The sequence below is a fragment of the Rana temporaria genome, chromosome 5 (assembly GCF_905171775.1).
Source record: "Rana temporaria chromosome 5, aRanTem1.1, whole genome shotgun sequence".
NCBI lineage: Eukaryota > Metazoa > Chordata > Amphibia > Anura > Ranidae > Rana > Rana temporaria.
The window spans coordinates 327,834,127-327,856,795 of record NC_053493.1 but is presented as its reverse complement, the minus strand read 5'-3'; the positions used below and the strand labels follow the sequence as shown (position 1 = coordinate 327,856,795).

The 22,669-nt window shown below is 40.3% G+C and overlaps 1 protein-coding gene across 1 annotated transcript in view; it reads right to left on the bottom strand.

Annotated features, from left to right (window-relative positions):
• CHD7 (chromodomain helicase DNA binding protein 7) overlaps nucleotides 1-22,669 on the bottom strand; it is a 177,895-nt gene that overhangs the window by 5,290 nt on the left and 149,936 nt on the right. Inside the window, exons 24-34 of the mRNA XM_040354257.1 lie at nucleotides 21,336-21,425; nucleotides 17,597-17,700; nucleotides 12,391-12,520; nucleotides 12,238-12,310; nucleotides 12,015-12,072; nucleotides 10,501-10,735; nucleotides 10,206-10,414; nucleotides 9,444-10,115; nucleotides 5,653-5,813; nucleotides 4,473-4,700; nucleotides 1,864-2,307 (exon numbers count right to left, since the gene is read on the bottom strand). Of these exons, the coding sequence (XP_040210191.1) occupies nucleotides 1,864-2,307; nucleotides 4,473-4,700; nucleotides 5,653-5,813; nucleotides 9,444-10,115; nucleotides 10,206-10,414; nucleotides 10,501-10,735; nucleotides 12,015-12,072; nucleotides 12,238-12,310; nucleotides 12,391-12,520; nucleotides 17,597-17,700; nucleotides 21,336-21,425 (2,404 nt within the window). The remainder of the gene's footprint in view (nucleotides 1-1,863; nucleotides 2,308-4,472; nucleotides 4,701-5,652; nucleotides 5,814-9,443; nucleotides 10,116-10,205; nucleotides 10,415-10,500; nucleotides 10,736-12,014; nucleotides 12,073-12,237; nucleotides 12,311-12,390; nucleotides 12,521-17,596; nucleotides 17,701-21,335; nucleotides 21,426-22,669) is intronic.

The window sequence follows — 22,669 nt, the reverse complement described above, 5'->3', positions numbered from 1 at the left end:
TACAAATGAGGAAAATCCCATAACATATGTTGAAATATGAACCAAGTCCACATAAGTTGATCCAGATTGCTGAACAAATGGTGACTTCAAAAACAATCGTGCTGTGATTGACCACCACCATCCGATCTATGTGCCTACCAAAAAGCAGTTATAAACAAGCCTGTATATTGCCTTTTTTAATCCTCCATATAGGTGAATAAATATGTCTCCATCAAATCCCAGATTTTCTTATGATCCTCCAGTTAACATTGTTCTCAAAACACAAAAACGGGCATCATTGCGCAAAATTCCATACTTTAATAGTTAAAAGCGTTATAAAAGACCTGCACTCACATGTATGTGTGACTTAGACCGGCACCGAGTCTCTCCAGCCTTCCTGTGTTTGCCTATAGTGGCTGTATACTATTAGGAGCCGGCGTGCAGTTCAAGCCTCGTTTTCAGTGCAGTACATTCGGCAGGAAATGACGTCAGAAAAGGCTGGAGAGACTCAGTGCCCGTTCAAGGCACACATACATGCAAGTGCAAATCTTTTATATGATATTAACTATTAAAGTATGGAATTTTACTCAGTGATTGCAGTTTTTGTCTTGAGAACTAGATTAACTAGAGGATCATAAGAAAATAATCTGGGATTTGGTGGAGACATATTTACTCACCTATATGAGGATAAAAGAAAGTCAATACACAGGCTTGTTTTTAGACTGCATTCACATCTGAGCGACAAAACGCCCGACGCCGGACGCTTCTGCCGCTAGAGGGGAGAATTCCCATTGCTGTCTATGGAGATGGTTCACATCTCATAGACGCGCAACGCCTGTCGCCTGAAAAAAAGTCCCGGACCCTTTTTTTCACGCGACAGGCGCGTTTTCCCATAGACAGCAATGGGAATACTTTTAGGAAAAAAAAAAAAAAATTGAAACATTTGTACTCGCGGCAAATCTGCCGCTACACGCAAACGCGGCTGTCGCTTAGGTGTGAATGCAGCCTAACTGCTTTGTTGGTAAGCACATAGATTGGATGGTGGTGATCAAACACAACACAATTGTTTTGGGAGTTACCATTTGTTCAGCACGTTGGAACAATTTATCTGGACTTTGTTGTTTGGTTCATATTTCAGCATATATGTTTGCGTTATGGGATTTTCCACATTCCAATCATTTCCAATCATTGGCACGTTAGTACACGGTTTGATTTACGCATTTAAAGGGCCAGCACAGCTACACAAACAATAGCTTTTTTTTGCACATATCCAGCACCATACCAGGATATAATCCTTTAAGGTGTTTGTATAATTAAATACTCTATTGAAAGTTTTATTATTACAGTGTGGGGAGTAATTTTGTTAAATGTAAAAGTAGACAGTCCAAACTAGCCCTAACATTTGAATGTTTTAGAAAGTACACTGGAATGGACTTGTCAATGCCATCAGAATAGAAGCAGGTTAGGACAGGTAACAAAGAAAGAAAAACTTTGCAGGGTGTATATGTAAAATGATAAATAATCCTCAAATGTATATTCTTTTTTTTTTTTATTCCAAAGCACAACAAAATAAGAAGGGGCAGCTCTGACATACTTTCCCAAAATTATTTGTAATTTTTCTAACTATATCTGCTCTTTGTTGAAACAGATTACTTTTTTGTTATGTTGGTGGTACAGACTGAAAGAACATAATCCAAAACCAAAGAATATTAAAGGGCAAATAAGACGCAAGCAGCAACAGAATTCATGGAGAAATGCAAAATGTGGAAACAGATTCAAATCTTCGGTATACCTAAAATCTAAACTATCTGGAGAAGCTCTACATAATGTATGTAGGGCTATTTTATTAATTCCGTGCAAATCTGAAGCATGTCATTTTCTTACCGTAGATAAGGAAGTCCGTCTGTTGCTCATGAACAATAGATCAAGACCTTCTACGTTTTTCCTTCTTCCTCTTCTCCTCTTCATTGGAGGCTCTCCATCTATTAGAGAACCATTGAGGAGATGCCTAGTCGGCGTGCAAGAAAGACCTGCCTGCAGTCGCTCCATTTGGGTTTTAAAGGCATCAGAGACAGGGGTGGATGAATTAGGCAAGATAAATTTAGGATTAAGAGATGAAAAATTTGAGGTAGAACTTGTAGCCTCCCTGGAGGCATTTGATAAATCCACAACTTTCTCTTGTCCATTTTCTGCTCCCATCTGAGATCCACGTAACTGAGCCACCATTTCCATTAGATTCCTCCTCTTTGCAGCTCTTTCTGCTTCAACCTCTATCTTCCTCCTCCTCCGCCTTCGCTGACGAGGTACTGTCAAACTCATAGCGGTTTCCTGAAACCAAAATGCAAACACAAAGTTAGAGTTTAAAAGAAAAAAGAAATGGTCTTGGGTATGTCTGAAGGATCCCAAGAACTAATCTGAGCATACCCTAGTGTCCAACACTAACTGAATGGCTGGTTTAAAAAAACTTCAGGACAATTTTAATATTCAAAAGAACACTGAAAAAGCCTATGACTAGCTCATATAATGTACATTAAAGCACAGGCAAAGCTTAAAGTGGATGTAAACCCGATTCATGAAATTAGAGCTGAGCACATGCATCTGCAGAGTTTTTTTAATCTCTCTTCAAAGCACTGTTTCCCGTAGCTGTCTCCTGCCCCATTCTTCTGTTATCAGCCTGATAACTCCTGAAAAGCTCTCTGAGATGGGGGCCTTAAGTTTGTGTCAGGGAGGGAGCTATAAATAGATTAGCAGCATGCTGAACTATTCAGAGGCACGCTCTGCATGTACCTTTCCTCCAATCAGCTGTCTCACAGTGTATAGCACGTATCCACACCCATTGCTAGATGAGGAAGTAAAAATTCTAACAGGATGTGCACTTTCTAAAAAGTATATACAGCTGAAGACAGCACGTAAAACTTATGTAGGAGGATTCGTTTCATCTCTGTATCATCTGAGGCTGTTCACTTCACTGGGTATATGGAGGTTTTACATTCACTTTAATATGCAAAAACGAGCAGTAATTCATAGCAGCCAATTTTTTTTTTAACAAAATGTAAAAAACTGTATTGTATACCATGCCCACTTCCCTTTATTACATACTATACCCAATTGTATGCAATATCCCCACCTGATCTCTAGGCCTATGAGGAAATATTGGATACTGGTAAAAACAACAATATGCCTCCCAAAGTCAAGCTTTCACCTTTGATAAACCAGTAAATGGTCACTATAACCTTAAAAACCATCATTTAGCTTGCAATAAAATCTATTTAAATATGTATTTGATGCTTGAGCTCTGCTCATCTGCCCAGCACCACAACTTTTAACACTAACAGCATGTCACCTGAAAGTCTAATGCAGAGTATTTCCTTCAAAACAATAATTTAGGCATTACTCATTCACGCTTGGCAACTGCAACTTATCTGCTTCTGAACACTATGTGCCCATCATTTACAAAATATAAAAATGGAATGTAAATTTAAAAGTATGCCAGTCATGTAGGCTGTCATTGCTGGTTTCCTTAAAAAAAAAAAACACCACCCTCATTGCCCGATTATCTAGCTTCAGTGCGTAAAAAAACCTGGAACAAGCATGCAGCAAATTTTGAGAAATTACCCCCTTCCTTATTTAAATTATTGAAACCAATGCATCATGACAACCAGGGAACTAGGATTTTTGAATAAGATTTGAATGTTATTCATTATGAATTTCCTTAAAGAAATACAAAAACAATGGGACTGATCTGTTAAAATGCTGGTCATGGGAAACATGATGCCCCAAGTAGATACCAACTTATTTTTTTAGGTTGAAAATGTATGAATATGACAGAGGCAGAAAAAACTGTTAAGGGCTGGTATAAATAGCAAATATTTATACTTGTGTTCGTCCTCTCGCCTCCAAAAGGTCTTAAAATTGCTGCCTAGCACACAGCAAGAAGGCCACACTTTTCAGAGATGCAGGGACCATCGAAGTTTTGATCCTTGTATGGGAAGGTTGGTTATACAGACGTTATTCTACCGATCAACTTCTGTACAACTACCCTGTTGGTCCCCCCCCCCCCCGAATGATCAGTGCCGTCAGCTATAGCAGACTGCTCTGATGAGTGGGGAAGTCTCCCTGCTGTCAGAACAGTACAGAGGAAGGGAATCCCCCATCCACATCAAACGTATAGGTGGAATCAGGTCTTTTTTTTTTATCATTCAATCCTCTGACACGACAAATAAAAAAAAAAGGGATTAATGTATGGCTAGCTTTAGTATCCGCCCTTCCTATTTAACCACTGGGAAAGCACCTCCACTGCAAGTCTAGTTTTAATTTTTAGCTGTCAATCAGCAACCTAACAAATGTATATTTCAAATACATACTCAGGCTCGACAATGACTATAATTTGCATTAGAAAACCTTTTTTCATTTTAATAACAGTTTGGTAGTCTTCTGTAAAAGACAGAATATAGCAGTCGAAAACCAGTATATGACTAGTTAATGCATCTTGCCTGAGACAGTTGTGGGGAAGCAGTGATCTCTTCACTTCCACTGAAGTTGCCCTGGGCCACCATGGAGAGTTCAGCAAAGCTTCTCTTCTGCATCGGGCTGTCCATGGCAGTTGGTGTGCATCCAGGGATGAGCCCGGGGAACTCAAACATCTGGCGTCTGTTTACTGGCCACTTTCCTTTCAGCACGGTCTCACAGATGTGGTCTAATCGGTTGATAATCAGACGATCCTGCATCATTCAAGGAGAAAGAAAACCCATATGACATAATTAAGAAAATAGCTGCACTCAGAATAGCTTAATGTCTTAGCATTGATAAACTCAAACGCTTGCTTGGCTTTCAGATAAAGAGTGAACAAAGTCTTTTTGCTTTCCATTTAACCTGTATAAGTGTAACAACTCCCCCACCCTTCAGATTGGAGCATCAAGCAGACAAAAGAAGAGTTACTGCAGGGGGTAAAATAGTCAACAGAGTCTGCATATATGCTGAACTCCTACTGTTTGAGGCTGTAGTGCATTGTTTTCTCTAATCATCAGCTGGTGGGCAAAGAAAGAAACATCTGCTTCCAGTATCTAGCCATCGCCACTGCTCTCCGATGCAGACAGGCCCAGCCTTCTAAATGGTCTCTCATTAGCGTCACAGTTAATAAAGTTCAACATTATGAAAACTTCCCCCGCATCTAAAGAATGTCAATATTCATTCCACATCACTTACAACGAAGCAATGGGCTTGACTTAAAAAAAAATACCACTAAAATAAAAAGAAGTCTTAATGCAGTAAGGTGTGCTTCATGTGCTCCTCATCAAGAGGAACTCTGGATGGCGAGCTGTGCGTTAAAAATAACCATAACTAGGCCTTACTGTGCAAGTCTATTAATGCCAAGTCTAACATGGTCACTGTATTGTTTTTGTTTGAGAAAAAGCTACAAAAGAAAAGGAGAAAAAAAAAAAAAAAACGCAGACACTGCTCAAAGACCACAACCAGAACACAACAGCTGCTGCAAACCGCCTCCTTTCCACAGCAATAAGCCTATTAGTGTCTTGTTTTTATAACCAGATGGCCATGTCATGGTGATTAGGAATCTTTTTTTCTTTACTATAATCTAAAACATACATAGCACCCATCACAGTTGCCAATATGGAATATAATGTATAGCAGCAAAAAGGGAAAACCATAACCAACCTTAGGCCAGAAGGAGAATGAGAAGGTCCTCTCTCGTAGCATATGAAGCCCGGACGGCTCACAGTCCTCTAGGAAAAAGCCATCTCGTGTTTCATCCCGCGCTGTACTCAACGAGGCATTGCTTTCCTCGTCAAAGTTTTTGTCCTGAGAAGCTAGCCCAGCTGTAGTGAAAAAATACAGCAATATGTGTGAAGCAAAATGGAGAGCAAGTACATATAATTCCAGAAAGTATGACAAATTGGCTTACACAGGCTAGTGAGATTTATGATAAAAGCACAAAATCATATTTTTATGACTTGAGTGCTCACAATTCAGATTAAAAAAGGAACCAGATCATGTACACTATATGGCCAAAAGTATGTGGACACGGCTCCAGACTAGCAAGCTCAGATGTTTCCAGTGAACAGTATTGTTACCGTTCTAGGCCAAAAAAACATTTTAGAGAATTATTTGCCTCCAACCTTGAGGCAACAGCTTGGGAAAGGTTGTTCTTTATTCCAACATGGCTGTGCCCTTGTGTACAAAGTCCAGAGACAAGTTTGTGGGAGGTACACAAGTGGCTTGCACAGGGCCCTGACCTGAACCCTACTAAACAGTTTTAGCATCAGCTGGAATGCCAACTTCAAGTTAGGTCTTCTAGTTCAACCTCAAAATTGCTCTTTTGGCTAAATTGGTACAAATTTCCACAGTCGCACTCCAAAATCTTGTGGAAAGCTTTCTCAAAAAAGAATAGAGGACAACTCCATAATAATGTACGTGATTTTGGAATTGGATGTCCGTGATTTTGGAATTGGATGTGCAACAAGCTCAGATAGGCACGATGGTCATGTCTCCACAAACATTTAAAATATAGTGTAATTCCGGTTTCTCTCCTGAAATCTAATTCTAATGAAGTTATTTAAAGTGGAAGAAAACACTTTAAAATACTCGCCCGCAATTATTAGGGAAATCCAAGTCATTCCTTAAATGCCAAAATGTTGAAATTGCTGTTTGTACCTTTCCGTTTATATTCCCTTGTCTACTCGGGCCCAGCGATGTCGCTTTCAGCAGCAATAGCTGGGGGATGGAAGGAGCTGCATCACATTCCAGTCAGAGCTCTCATGGGACGTCATGGATAGTGCAGGGCAACGGTGAGACAGGAGAAGGGTTGGGCGGGGCCAGACTGGAAAGGGCTGTGCTGCTTGCGCAGACACCAACAATAGTACAAGACATGTCTGTGTGAAGCCACATTTGGATGCACAGGCACAACGTTGTCGGTAAAGAGGATTTCCGATGGTCTAGAAAAGACTTTGGTCTCTAATCAGACATTCAGCAATTCCAATTAAACTTAGTGATTGTCCTTTATATTTATAAAAAAAAAAAAAAAAAAAAAAAAGCTTTCCAATCAGGTTTAAACTTACCTGCGCAATGGTATTGCACAGAGCAGCCCCAAACCTCCTCTTTAGGGGTCATATCCCAGACTCCACTACTTCTCAGTATGCCCTTTTAGGAATCAACTTCCTACAGTGGCACACCACCAGAGGACTCGTGAGCTTGGTGTGTCCACTGACACACACAGCGCACCTGGGCTTTTGATTAACAGCAGGAGCCAATGGCTCCACCTACTGCCTCTCTCATGTGAAGAGAGAGAGAGAGAGAGAGAGAGAGAGAGAGAGAGAGAGAGAGAGAGAGAGAGAGAGAGAGAGAGAGAGAGAGAGAGAGAGAGAGAGAGAGAGAGAGAGAGAGAGAGAGAGAGAGAGAGAGAGAGAGAGAGAGAGAGAGAGAGAGAAAAGGGCCAACTACACATGGGCACAGTGCTGGACCAAGTGAGGAAATTTTTAATACATTTTAATAAATCGACACTTACCTCTCCAGGGTGCCCGCGATATCGGCAGCCGAGGCGGATCATTCGCTCGGCTCTCGGCTGCCCCCGCCGCCTGGCGGCTTCACTTCCCGGTTATCTACTGGGCATGCGCGAGTCGCGCTGCGCCTCCTCACTGGTCCCCGCTATCTTCTGGAACCTGTGTATTTCCCAGAAGCCAGCGGGAGAGGACAGTGTAGGCGCTGGATATGACGTAGGTCACCGCTGTGATCTATGTCAGGAAGTGGGAGCAAATACCCATTACACAGGTATCTGCTCCCCCCTCCCCACTGAAATGTGCCAAATGTGACACAGGAGGGGGGGGGGGAGGTATCCAAAAAGCGGAAGTTCCTTTTTTGGGTGGAACTCCACTTTAAATATAAAAAAAATATATATTGTACAAATAGAAGGGCTTTTTTTTATTTTTAACTGGAATCCCACTTTAAGAGTCATGTTTCATTGCAAACATGTTACCAAACAAGCAATGAAAAGGGGCTGCAGGTAAGACCAACATTTTTAGCATCTAGTCAACAGAAGGCTCATACTCTCCCCCAGCCCCCCCCCCCCCCAGATTGTTTGCTTTGAATATTAAACATGATTTAATCACTTGGCGCCCAGGCCAATTCTGACACTTCGCTCCTACATTTTTTTTTTTGCTAGAAAATTACATAGAACCCCCAAACACTATATATGTTTTTTTTAGCAGAGACCCTATAGAATACAATGGCGGTCATTGCAACTTATCTCGCACTGTATTTGCGCAGCAATTTTTCAAACGCGTTTCATGCTTTTAAAAAAAAAAACAAAAAACAAAAAACAGTAAGCCCAATGTTTTTACATAATGTGAAAGTTGAAGTTATGCTGAGTAAATAGATACCAACATGTCACGCTTCAAAATTGCACAAGCTTGTGGAATGGCGCCAAAATTCGGTACTTAAAAATCCCCCATAGGCGACGCTTTAGAAATTTTTACTGATTACATGTATTGAGTTACAGAGGAGGTCTAGGGCTAGAATTATTGCTCTCGCTCTAGCGTTCGTGGCGACACCTCACGTGTGGTTTTTAACACCGTTTTCATATGTGGGCTGGACTTGCATATGCGTTCGCTTCTGCATGCGAGCACATGGGGACAGGGGCACAAAAAAAAATTGGGGATTTTGACACTTAAAAAAAAAAAAAAATTATCACTTTTATTCCTATTACAAGGAATGTAAACATCCCTTGTAATAGGAATATGACATGACAGGACCTCTTTACAGTGAGATATGGGGTCAATAAGACCCCCACATCTCACCATTAGGCTAGGAAGCCTGAAATAAAATAAAAAAATCACTGCCTCCCAGCCGAGGTGGTGCTGTTTCTTTGAACATCGTGCCCGGCCTCCGACGATCAGAGAGACTCCGGCGACCATCTGGTCCACCAGAAATCTCTATCATCAGCATGCAGGCCGGCGGATCCGTTCTCTGACTCACCGATCACAGCCGTGAGTCTGGAGAAGCACCGGAGGGCGGTGGGAGGGGGTGTCCCCTTTTGTCAACCGTAATGAACGATCACGCGGTGGAACAGCTGTTCTGATCATTCTTATGGTGTAGGGAATCGCCGGCTAAAAAACGGCAATATCTGAATGATGCCTGTAGCTGCAGGCATTATTCAGATATACCACCACAAAGCCTAGGACGTCATATGACTGCCTCTGGGCGCCAAGTGGTTAAGTAGGGTTTTTAGTTTGCTGAACTTTAATGTGGCATAGTTCCTCTTTAATGCAATACACTGCAAAGGAATGGGCAGATGCATAGAAGGCCAAAATGTTGACCAAAAGGTAATTATTTCTCCTACACTGATAGACTTCAGCTGTGATAATATGCTGGGCAAAGCCCTTGTATTCCAGACCGGACATTTATATAAATGGAAAGAAAAATGGGTACTATTGTGCTATAGATTAAAAACATACCTTCTGCCTGGGAAGATTCTTCAGATTTATCATCATCCTCATCTAATTTTTCTTCATCTTCTTCCGATCCCTTCTCAGAAATGGATTTTGGATCGGCATCTGGAGTAAGCTCTGAGGTTTTAATTTCCTCCTTAACAGAAACCGTTTCAGAGTCATTTTCCTGTTTTACAGGTTTCTCCTCCGGCTCTACAGGTTCATTTTTAACCGTTGCTTCTTCCTTTATGTCTATCTCTTCAACTTTTTCAGATTTAATTTCCTCCTGGTCTCCAGATTTTTCATCCCGCACAGGAGAAGAGGGCATTATAGGGGGTGTGTCACTATAACTGGATCCAGGCGGTAGAAGGATGGGCATATTAGGATGCGTGCTCCCTCGGTTTTGAGCAAAATTCCTATGAGCTTCCAGAAAAGACAAATCGGGATCATTAAGAATATGATAATCTGTCCTACTAACTCCATGTTTCGAGGCACCAACCAACAAGTCTCTATCATGTTTTCCACACTCCCACCATTCTGGAAGGTCAAGGCTTGGCTGGCACAGTTTAAGCCTCTCATTTAGTTGGGGGTGAGTAAGTACTTGCTCCCGAATTTTTCGCAAAAGTTCAATGCGATAAAGAGTTCTAGAAGCACGTTCCTCCGTTATGGGCTCAATTACTGTAGCGAGATCGCAAAGATCTGTAAAAAAAAATATATATATATAAAATAATTCAGAAAGGAAGGAGAAAGAAAACTAAAACGTTTAGATTTGTCACTTTGCACACTCACCATCATCAGGCTTGCTGGTCATTCTACAAACTCTTCGGCACATAGCCACAAAGCAGTTGAAATACTTCTCCAGACTATCATCAGATTTTTTATCCAGACGGGCGAAAGCTCTGAACTGGTTCCAGTCAAAATTCTGTTTTGTAAAGTCAAAAACTATTCCAAATGTTGACACTACACGATAGAAGTCAGCCTCCTCCCTTCTTGTCCATCTATAAAGTTTATAAAATGGGTTAACAATTAAGACAAAGGCTTGTAGGAGGGACAAAGGGGGGGAAAAAATTTATACAGGTCTTACTTTTGCCGTCTTTCTGTTATAATTGCTTCCCTTTCTGCTTCCAAAGCCCTTACTTCTTCCCGAGGACGCCGTCTTCTTCGGTCCGTTTTCAGCTGGGCCTCTTGCCTCATTTGCTGGCGCTTATAGCTGCGTTGGTAGGCAGTGATTAGACGCCGCAGGCGGGTAGTAAGGGCTGAAGTATGAGGCCAGTACAGTTTTCCCATCTCTGTGCTGCCTTCAACCATCTTCTCTGCAGCTTAAATTAGAATACATTTATTGTGAATTATTTTCATACAGTCATGTAACAACTTTTAATCTCCTATAAACCTGTCTGAACACAGCAACATGTGCCAAATTAACGGAATCAAGGTGTTCTAAAGAACTCATAGTAGATGTCAGAGGAGAAAAAAAAAATTTCCTTCGTAAAGACATTTCCACCCACATTGGAAGAGAGTTAGAGAACCTGGTTGGGCTTAGATGATCCCTGGCAAATGGTTATGCTCAAGAATAGATGGAAGTCTTGGGCTTAAAGTTAGGACAAAGCTGTAGCATTTGACTAGTAGGGTAATGCATTTTATGTCCATCAATTGCTAAGAATGCAAATCTTATATTTTTTTCCACAAAACCAAATTTACAAGCAAATGCTCCAGAAAACAGCACAGTGGCCAAGTGGTTTGCACTTCTGCCAGGCAGCACTAGGGTCAGTGGTTCCAATCCCAACTATACAGTGGAACCTCGGATTGCGAGTAACGTGGTTAACAAGCATTTCACAATACGAGCATTTTTTTTTTTTTTAACTCCTGGCTCGGTTTGCGGGTATTGTCTCGCAAAACGAGCAGGATTTAAGCCTCTGCGGTGTGCAGTACTGCATTTGGCCAGAGGTGCGGGGGCGCCGGTGACACTTGGAGCCATTTGGAAATATTCTGTTCCCGAGGGCATCCGAGCATTTCCGAGTCACTCCGGCACCCTCCCCCCACCTCTGGCCACATGCGGTATTGCATGAAATTGAAGTCAATGTGGAAAATGCTTTAATATGCAAGTGCTTTGGATTACAAGTATTCTCCTGGAACGGATTAGGCTCGTAATCCAAGGTCATTATATATATATATATATATATATATATATATATATATATATATATATATATATATATATATATATATATATATATATATATATGTATATATATATAAATAATATTATATAGAGTTGCATAAAATCTTCGGCGCTATATAAATATCTGTACTAAACAGCTGTACAAACAAACCAACAAACAAAAAAAAAAAAAGAAATCTATACATTTCTTGCTGCTTTTTTTGTAGTAAAAACCTTTTATCCAGTAACCATACTAAAAAATTATTTCCATCAACAACCCGTTTTCTAGTAGCCTGTGGGGTTTTAGGCTCAGAAAAGACTAAACATGAATCAAGAAGGAATACATTTCCTCCGATTTGTCCGCACTAGTATGGGTACTCAACATATCAGGCCTGGTACAACCAATTCCAGTTTAGTGAGTGCCATTTTACACTCCTCACCTTGCGTGTCCATTTCCATGCATTCTTCTTTGTCCTCGAGAGGGGAGTTTGCATATTCCTGGGGAAGAGACATATTTTAAAGCAATCTCTTTTTGCAACCAAAGCATTTCTCAATTTTTTAGAAAGCTCCTTAGTCAGGGTTCTTGTTAGTTTAACAATTTGACAAAGTATTTTAATACAGATGTTTGATCCAAACACTATTATGAAGCGAGTGTCTACTTACATCCATATCATCTTTAAATGCAAGCCTTGCTGGTTTGTATTCTGGATCTTCATCCTCGCGATCAAAGTCTCCCCTGGAAAAGCACAAGTGAAATAAGTTTAGCCAAATGAAGTCTCACTTTGAGTGCATAATACTGCTTAAACTGTAACATACCCATCAGCACCATCTGCCAGCATATCTGTCCCTCTCTGCTCTGCAGCCATAGCTTTTGCATCAGGCATGCCGACTCTCTCCAGGAAACACAACGCCGAATCAGCCCGCATGGAATTATACTTCTCATAACCTGCAGAAAAACATTGAGGCCTGTGACAATCTGTTGCTTAGATGTGAAGCAGAGTATAATGGCATGCTACTCCAATAACTTATCAGCATATATTAAAATGGTATACATCATTTGCCATAAAGACCATCAACATTATTTAATAAGGCTGTACAAAATGCAATGACTACAGCTAAAGTGCCGCAACCCATAACAACCAGATTACAGGTTACTAAATCAAGATCAATACAAGTTTACAAATGGCTGCAGAGTTACTGCCCTTTACACATATTCACTACATTTTACACTCCCTTATTAAATAAGCCCATCTATCATATAGATATCACAAAACTAGCCATTTGATCCAGATCAAACTAAAGAAGAAAAATATTAGGAATACCATATACAGCCATGGACCAATTTTTATATTTTTTATTTCCGCAATACCTTGAAACTTTCAAAGTAGTTGGTATCCATTATGGTTCCTTGCAAATTTAATATACATCAGACTTTGCTTTTGATTTAAAGTGGTAGTAAAACTAGTTTCTGGCATTTTTACCTACAGGTAAGCTTATAATAAAGCTTACCTGTAGGTAAAATATCTCCCAAACGTGCACCATTTAGGAGATATTTCAGTGAACAGCAGCAGGTGATGTCACTGGCGCATGCGCTCTGAAGGAGTGGCATACTCCTGCCAGTCCTTCAGAGCTCTGTCCCATGGTCGTGAGTCACACATGCGTGGAAGCAACGTCATCGTGGCCCGGCCAGTCAGCCACCTTGCTGGAGGGCTTTGTTTTAACTCAAGTTTCTCATAATGTGCTAGTATACGGCGCAAACTAGCACATTATAACATTGCCTTGGCGGGGGATTTTTTCTTTTTTTTTACCAACTTTACTACTTGTCCCCAGGTTGATGAGGACAAGGGCCTCTTCCCAACAACGCTGGCCGGTGGTTGTTGGGGTCAGCAGGTGGTGGGCTTACCAAACAAATGAATTTGGAAAGGACAAAAATGATGGCACCCAAAACATAATATTTTGTTGCACAGCCTTTAGAGCAGTGTTTCTCAATTCCAGTCCTCAAGGCGCACCAACAGGTCATATTTTCACGATTTCCTTCAGATGAAAAATGGCTTTTGTAATTACTAAGGCAGTAAAACTGATCACATCACCTCTGCAAAATAGTGGTAAGCCTGAAAACATGACCGGTTGGTGCACCTTGAGGACTGGAATTGAGAAACACTGCTCTAGAGCAATCACATGCGATTTCTGCAACTTTCAACTTCCAATAGTTCGTTTGGCCCACTCTTCTTGAACAAATGGCTTTAGCCATCTCAGGTTTGAATGTTGCCTTCTCCAAACTGCATGCTTTAGTTCTTTCCATAGATATTTGGTGCTGTGGGTCATTATCTTGCCAGGGGGCCCATGAATTGTGACTGAACTTTGACACTGGGCAGTACATTTTATTGCACAATTAAATTGTAATGGTCTTGAGATTTGAATTAGCCCTGCACAGATTCAAGACACCTAAAGATAATTATGCCTCCTCCACAGTAGGTATGGTGTTATTTTCTTTATTTGTTCCCCCCTGAACATACATAGCTGATGTGACCTGCCAAAAATCTCCTAGAAGCATTATGGCTTGTCAATATAAATTTTAGTAATGTATGCTTTTCTTTGTCAACCATTGGCACTATCCTGTTAAATCTGGGGTTGAATTATCTTGCAAATAAGTCCAGGGAGGCTTTGCTACATTTTCCCATGAACCATAAACTTCTTAAATTTTTTAATATTAGTCACATGAGCATCAAGCAGTTTGACGATGGTCTTCTAGCCTTTACCTTTCACATGCTGTTCTATAATTTTCTTTCTGATCTCCTCAGACAATTTTCTCATTGCTTTCTCTGCTCCATGTTCAGCGTTGCCCACATGATAATACCAAACATCTATTAAAATAGGCCGACTGACCGATTATTTTTAATAAACATAACAAACTTGCCTATACTTACCTGCTCTGTACAACCGTTTTGCACAGAGCAGCCCCGATCCTCTTCTTGTGGGGGCCCTGTCAGGACTTCAGGCCCTTTCCTCTCCTTCTGGTGCTCCCAGGGAAAGCCGCTTTTCCCTGGGGGCACCTATGCTGGCCTGATCACGAGGCCCACTGTTGCCTTCATTGACACAGACAACTCGGCTCTACCCCCGTGTCACTGGCTTTAATTGACAGCAGGGGGAGCCAATGGCTCCTGCTGCTATGAATCTGTCCAATGAGGAGAGAGACAGTGGCTGGGAGCTGCTGTGCGCACATCGCTGGATCAGATCGGGCTCAGGTGAAAAAAAAGGGAGGGTCTAGGGGGAGCAATAAGGTGAAAAACCTTGAGGCTTTACAGCCACTTTAAAACACTGAAGGTGTGTTTTGAATTACAGAAAACAATTGGTTTGAACTATTACTAGGATTGCTAATCTTTTCTAGGTATACAAAACAAACCTGTCTAGGAAATTTAAAATGTAGAATAAGCAATATTTTATACCTCTTCACTCTTTTTTTGCCTTATCCCTTAGCATACAAAAGGCATTGAGGTATACATTAGACAATTTCTTTTAAGTTAATATTTTTTCAACAAATTTGTTCCAGGGTTTAGATCAGGATTTAACACATTTTAGTGTAATAAGTTATGTTATTAATTTATTAAACAATGCATTCTGATTTTGTTCTCAGCTACAAGAACAGGTAATGTTACATTATTGTAATATAAATTTTAATATTAATGTAATATTACATAATCATACCAAGTCTGGTGTGGCAACTTAATTTATACCAACTTATATTACGCTAAAATAAATGTATTTAAACACAACAGAGTAAAATTTAATTCAACCAAATCAAAGATTTTTTATAAATTTTTTACTAACATTCATCACAGCAAACCAGACTTCGCAGAATCCCTGGACACTGTTTAGCATTTGCTTTCTGTAAAGTGAGCATTTAACTGAATTCTAGAAAAAGTTGTGCATGGCGAGGTCCCATCCTCTCCCTGGCAACCAATATGCATCCGCTGAGCCCAGGAATAGCCTAAAATTCCTTCCCGCTGCTCACCCTTTTCCACTCACTCCGTATACATGGGTTACATGAAGGGCCATCGAACCTGTCTTATTAGGTTTCATGTGATGTATGTCAGAAGGATGACACTGCTCCCTCTATGGTTTTAACACACTTGTTTTGCTTTTTTATCTGGCTGAACTGACTAGATAGAAAATGGCAGATCCCAACAGTGCACTGCAGGAGAAAGATTTTTAGATCATCCCGGACTCAGCTGAGGCTCCCATTTAGAAGAAAGGCAGGAGGCTCTTGTACATAGGCAGAACAGCACAATTCAATTAGGATTTGTAGTACAACACACTTCTCCTAACTGCTGTAGAGCCTGGAGCCAAACTGTAATCATGAAAGGTTTTATAAGCCATCATTCTCCCCTTTAGTAAGGCCATGCTGCTGAGAATATGCCTGCAACCTCCAGAGAATTGGGATTATAATCAGGAATCGCTCACTGTATATATCATGCCAGCTCTGCATCCCCGAGCCTTTCAAAGTTAACAAGGCTGCATCCCACTCAAGGGAGCTGGGAGTTCTCGGCGCTGACATTTGTGAAATATTGCTTGGAACAAAGCCCAGGAGGCACTTGTACAGATTAATAGCAGAGGTTAAGCCCACCATCCACTTTGACACTGGCTGGCAGAGAGTTAGCAGAGCTGGAAGCTAAGTTTATGGAGATCTATAACACGGTGTGGCCATTATTACTACAAATATGGTTATTTATAGATCAGTGTTAAATATTTTCTCTCCTAGGATATTTTACAAAAAACATGCAGTGGATTAGAAATCATAACTATCACTGGAAAAAGCTTCAAGGGGGGAGCTAAAATGTGTCAAAATGTAATGCAACTTCCTGAGCAAAAGTCAATCGCTTCATTTTATCCCCTTAAATATTTTATATGAACACAGGAAGTATTCTATAAGGAACACATTGCATGTTTCACTAGGAGGGCAGCAAATCTAATACAAAACAGTAACTTGATATGCGAGAGTAACCAATAACATTCACAAATGTCTATGTGAAGTATTGAGTACCTGTATCTAAACAGGCAGTCAATGTAATTACAGGAAGTCAGCTGTGTGCAGAAAAATAATGCTCCCCACAACTTTACTTCAACTTTATGCAATTCTCAATGCTCCTAAAAAATTTAACATGCACAGGCATATAACACACACCCCAACTTTAAGAGGGAAGTTTCAGGATAAAAACTTTCCACAGCCCCCTGCGTATAACACACAGGCACAGTTTACCCTCTATTTTAAGGGTAAAAAAAGTCAGTGTTATACGCCAATACAGTATTTACCTGTAAATGTTATTAAACACTTAAAGGGGTGGTTCCCCCTTAAAAACAACTTTTTTTTATTCCACTGGCCCCCCACATTACAATCGAATTAAGGCTATTATTTTTTTTTTGCTGCTGTACATACCTTGATACAGCATCTTCACCCGTGCATCCGGGTTGCGAGTCCCGCGGGAGTGGGCGTTCCTCACATGTGTTTGATTGATGTTTTTCCCAAAAACGAGCTCTCCCCCCGTCGCGTAAGCCGCGTCACGATTGGCGAAAGGAGCCGAACGGCTATGCGCATGCGCAGTATAGCGCCGACTCGCCGGTCGGCTCCTTTCGCCAACCGTGACGCGGCTGACGCGACAGGGGGGAGCTCGTTTTTCCGAAAAATGTCAAACACATGTGAGGAACGCCCACTCCCGCGGGACTCGCAACCCGGATGCACGGGTGAAGATGCTGTATCAAGGTATGTACAGCAGCAAAAAAAAAAATAATAGCCTTAATTCGATTGTAATGTGGGGGGCCAGTGGAATAAAAAAAAGTTGTTTTTAAGGGGGAACCACCGCTTTAAATTAAAACTGCCATTTACATTTATTAGCACCTGAATAAAAGGCCAAGTAACCTTGTAAAAGCAAGTTATGGAGATCAGACACCTCTGCTCATCACTCAGAATTCCAGCGCCAAGTGTCTATGACGCCCTGCATTCTGATGAAGCAGACTGACAGCTTACCATGTTTAAAGACGCCAATTAAAAGGGATTTATCAGCTTCATTATCCCACCAATCTGTAGGAACTTCTGCATGGAAGGGCTCTGGTATCCAAACATCTAATTCACTATAAAAAGGGAAATAACAGTCAGTCTAAACACCAATATGTCCTCATAGGCAACACGGGTTGGCTTATTTTTCATTAAAATACAAAAAAACATCAACAAGGAGGACCTGTGTGTGTTACCAACACCCCTATATAGAATAGGAAAGAGAGGAATCCCCCAGGGTGGCGCTTTAAGGGTAACAACTCAAAGTCAAAGAGCGTAATGATAGTAATAAAAGTTTATTTATACAATAAATACAAAATATAAATATTTAATTAAAGTTCATAGGTAGATGTCTGACTTGTCCACAGGGGTTCATTCAGGCCCTACGCATTTCAAGATCTTGTCCCTTCATCAGGGGCCAATGTCCATGTGGGGTCACACTGTATATGACATAAATTTACATGTTTCAAAGTATTGCAAGAATTGTCTTTATACATAACAAGAGAACATTAAAGCTGCATAGTACATATATCATACCCGTCACCATATGTATGAACTCATGACAGAGCCGGCAAACATCAAAGTGGTGGCCTACGAAGCCCCTTGAGATAGAATAGGGGCACCCAGTAGGGCAGGAAACCTCCCTCTCTTCCAAGCAAGCCCAATGTTGTCACAAAAGATCGCAAAGCATATAAATCGCCCCTGCATAGGCAAAACATTATATATGTAAATAGACATACTTTTAAAAAGATCCCAAGAACATTAAAAAAAGTAAGTTATATACAGTAGGATATAACAAAGTCCCACCAGCGTAACTATATAAATTGTATAATACAAGTTGTATGTCTGACGTAGAAAATAGTTCCTTTTATTCCTATTTTCTATGTCAGACATACAACTTGTATTATAAATTTTTTATAGTTGTGCTGGTGGGACTTTGTTATATCCTACTGTATATAACTTACTTTTTAACTGTTCTTGGGATCTTTTTAAAAGTATGCCTATTTACATTAATGTTTTGCCTATGCAGGGGCGATTTATACGCTTTGCGATCTTTTGTGACAACTTTGGGCTTGCTTGGAAGAGAGGGAGGTTTCCTGCCCTACTGGGTGCCCCTATTCTATCTCAAGGGGCTTCGTGGGCCACCCCTTTGAGGTTTGCCGGCTCGGTCACGAGTTTATACATATGGTGACGGGTATGATATATGTACTATGCAGCTTTAATGTTCTCTTGTTATCTATAAAGACAATTATTGCAATACTTTGAAACATGTCAATGTATGTCATATACAGTGTGACCCCACATGGACATTGGCCCCTGATGAAGGGACAAGCTCTCAAAACGCGTAGGGCCTGAATGAACCCCTGTGGACAAGTCAAACACCTACCTATGAACTATGATTTTAATATTTATATTTTGTATTTATTGTATAAACTTTTATTACCATCATTACGCTCTTTGACTTTATGAGTTGTTACCGTTAAAGCCCCACCCTGGGGGATTCCTCTCTTTTCATTAAAAGCTCCACCTTTGTGTCTGATTAAATAGAAGTTTAACATTCAAATATAACTGCCTCTGTAAAAAGAAAAATGAGACCATTTCATAGGTTAGGAATGAAGACTGCCAGAGTAATAAAAACATGCAATTTAAGTGCATTCAAGTACTTTAATGTGGCAAAAAAAATTCAAAATGGAACTTCTATTTTAAAAACAAAATACTTAAATCGAGATACCCAAGATGAAACGCATGATAGTAGTGACCAGTATAGCTAATCAGTGCCACTAGAATCATACTAGGTTTAATAAACATGAGAAAATGTATTCCAATTATCTTTGCCATTATTGCCAAAGTTGATCAAATCTATTTTTACAAGTGCTACATATTACTATAATAATGCAAGCTGTATCTGCATCAGTCTTTACCAACAACAAACAGACATTATTTGCTTATTCAGGCAAATTAGTAAATTGATGCTTTAATGTATTATTTCTGTAGTTGTCTGCAAAACCCAAATATTTAATGGATGACACATTAAATCTCATATCCCCAACTTAGGTTTACTTATGCCGCATACACACGATCAGAATTGCAGATGGAAAAAGTCAGACGTACTTTTTCCATCAGAAATTCCAACCGTGTGTATGCCCCATCTGAGAAATTCCATCAGAATTCCGATGAATTCCATCGGAGATAATGTTTTATTTTACTCTGATGGAATTGCGTCGGAATTCCGATGTGCTTTTGGCCGGGCAAAAGGCCAATCGTGTGTACGCAGCATTAGGTTTACGTTTAAGTCTGCCTATTACTATAACTGTAATTACTGTTAATTCACCGATTGACAACAGAGCATTAAAATGGCCTTCACAGATCCATAATGCTTTGAGTGTGTAAGCATCTCTGGTACAAGGCGAGATTCTATACTTCTGAGCAGTGTTAATTTTGGCAGCAAATTTCGATTTAGTTTTAGTCTTAGGACTAAAATGTCATTTTAAATTTTAGTTTTATTTTAGTCTTCTGCAAGATTTTTAGTTTTAGTCGTATTTAGTCGACTAAATCTCCAGTACATTTTAATCGACTAAAACTAATTTTAGTCGTCTCAAATCTAATGGGTGTAATTAAGTTGTAATGCATTAGTTAACATTTCTCTACAATGTCTAAACTCATTATATACAGCTGGAGTGAAAAATCTAATATGTTATTACTTATGGCATTAAGGCATGAACATGCACTACAGACCAGTGTTAATTTTGAAGTAAAATTTAAAATTTAGTCTTAGTCTTTTGACTAAAATGCCATTTTAGTCGTATTTTAGTCATCTCCATTGTTTTGGTTTTAGTCGTATTTTAGTCTACTAAAATAGTATTGACTTGGTCGATTAAAATGTTTTAGTCGTTTTTAGTCGACTAAATTAACACTGCTTCTGAGCCTACAGTTGTATGCAAACTCAGGGTCAGCGCATACAACAAACTACACCAATACATAATTACTACAAAATTCACAAATTCAGACTTCCCAGCTTATGTGCACATGACTAAAGAAGTGAAACAGTCAATGGCTATGGCCAACTAACTGGTTGCTCCTCTTTTAGCCTGTCACCGGAAGGCTGTACAGAAGCAAAATAATTTTTTCCTACTACAGCCCTCCCCAGTTCTAATTTTCTAGCTCCAATTAGGGGTTTTGGGGGCAAATACAGATTGTTTGTCTCAACCAGGCCAACATGTAGGTTAAGGTGCTGACCGGTGTGTCAATGCTGCCAACAATTTGAAATATACATCTGATCTGACCTTTGATCTAATGTTTAGGTACCACAGTGTTAACTCCAAGTCACACATTTACTATAGGTGAAAACTCTGTGTATAGATGATAGAAAATGTTACAGAATTTTTTTTTTTATTATTAAAAATTCATAAAAATTTTGTTTTCATCTAAATAAATACAGTGTGTGTGCACAGATATGCATTTCATTCTTTACCAATGCATTTTTTCATCAAATAAAATAATAATAAACTTTAACTGGACCAAAATAAAAAAAATCATTAAAAAAAAACAAAAAAACAAAAGAGTGGCCTCATAAGCAGGAAGGAGTTAAAACCATAAAGGAGGAGAAAAAAAAAAAAAAAGGGACCAAGAATGTGAAGCTGTAGAGCATAATTAGTAACAGCAGGTAGAGACCTTGCTTTCTATGACAAGGACAAGCCGCACATCCACTAACCTTGAGTCAGCACCCTCCATGATTTTGTCAGCTTGGTCCCCTATCACTTCTTGCCTGAGATAGTAGAGCATGCGGACACGCAGCAGGACCCTGGAGAGGAAGAGGAGAGAGGGGGGGTGAGGGGAGAAGTTCTTAACTTCAGAATTGTTTGCCAACAGTGGCTTTTGGCAGCTGCTGCTGTTCATCCATCATCCTGCCAAGGCTGATTAGCCATGCTGTATGGTAGGCTTGAAGCGTGACAGATGGTGGCATATAATCACCTCTGTGTGGTGCTTTCTGCTGGCTTCCAACGGGCCTGCCTGGCAACGGCTCACGCTGCACAGGGAGGGAGCAGGCTGAGCCCAGCCCAGGCGCATTACATTTAGTCCTACCTAGTTCAGCTTGTGAAGTTCAGACACGTACTGCACCGCTGCCTCTGAAGTACTGGAGCAAGTTTGTAAACAACTGAGCAGATGGCTTTCAGTAACTGTTCTGCTTCATTATCTCATAAAATTTCCTCAGCTGCTGCCTTAATACCATTTTTGGAAGCACATCAGAAGTTGCAAGGATAAACGAGATCTATAATCTGTTTTTTTTTCCCCCTGTCTTTTTTTAAACCACTGAACAATAAACCCTCACAATGGGATGGTGGGTTTTTCGGATTATATAACTATTTGTTTTCTGTAAAGAAGCCAGTTTTATAGCGCTATAACCACTTGCAGTCCTGCTCCTTGCAGGAAGTCTGCTGAAGCTGCCAGGTTTAACTATATGTTTCACTAGGGAAATCCATGTCAATGTCAGCTTATAGCTGAACTCAAGCCTGCCGCTCAAGCAACGCTGTCTGAATGTATTTAGGAAACTTCATTAATTTCACCCTTTTTACACCCTAAATCTTAAGGCAATGCTCCACACATTAATTGTGCAGTTGGCGGAGGACAGGGGAGATTATGATCGGAGCTGTCAGCTTCTGTGTCACATCTGGAGGAGCAACACAAGCGGCTCAATTATTCTCACCGAATCCATCACTTATCCATGCAATATGGAGGGTGCCAATGGCACTTCAGTGTACACAGTCTCACAGATCTTCAAGAGCTGAAAATATACAATTCTGTTGGGCACTTGATCTCAATTATGTATTTCTGATCAAGATCACAGTGTCATGAGGCTCAATGATGCCATTTATTCGTGAAACATTTAAATGCAGGTTTAACCAAGAAAGTAGACTTGTTACAGGCAAACTTTAAAACAAAGCGGCCAAAACAAAAATACAGCTGCTCAATTTGTGGACTTATGCAGGCCACAGAAAATCACTTGATTCTACCATCAACACAGCCCCCCTCCTTGCGGAGATATTG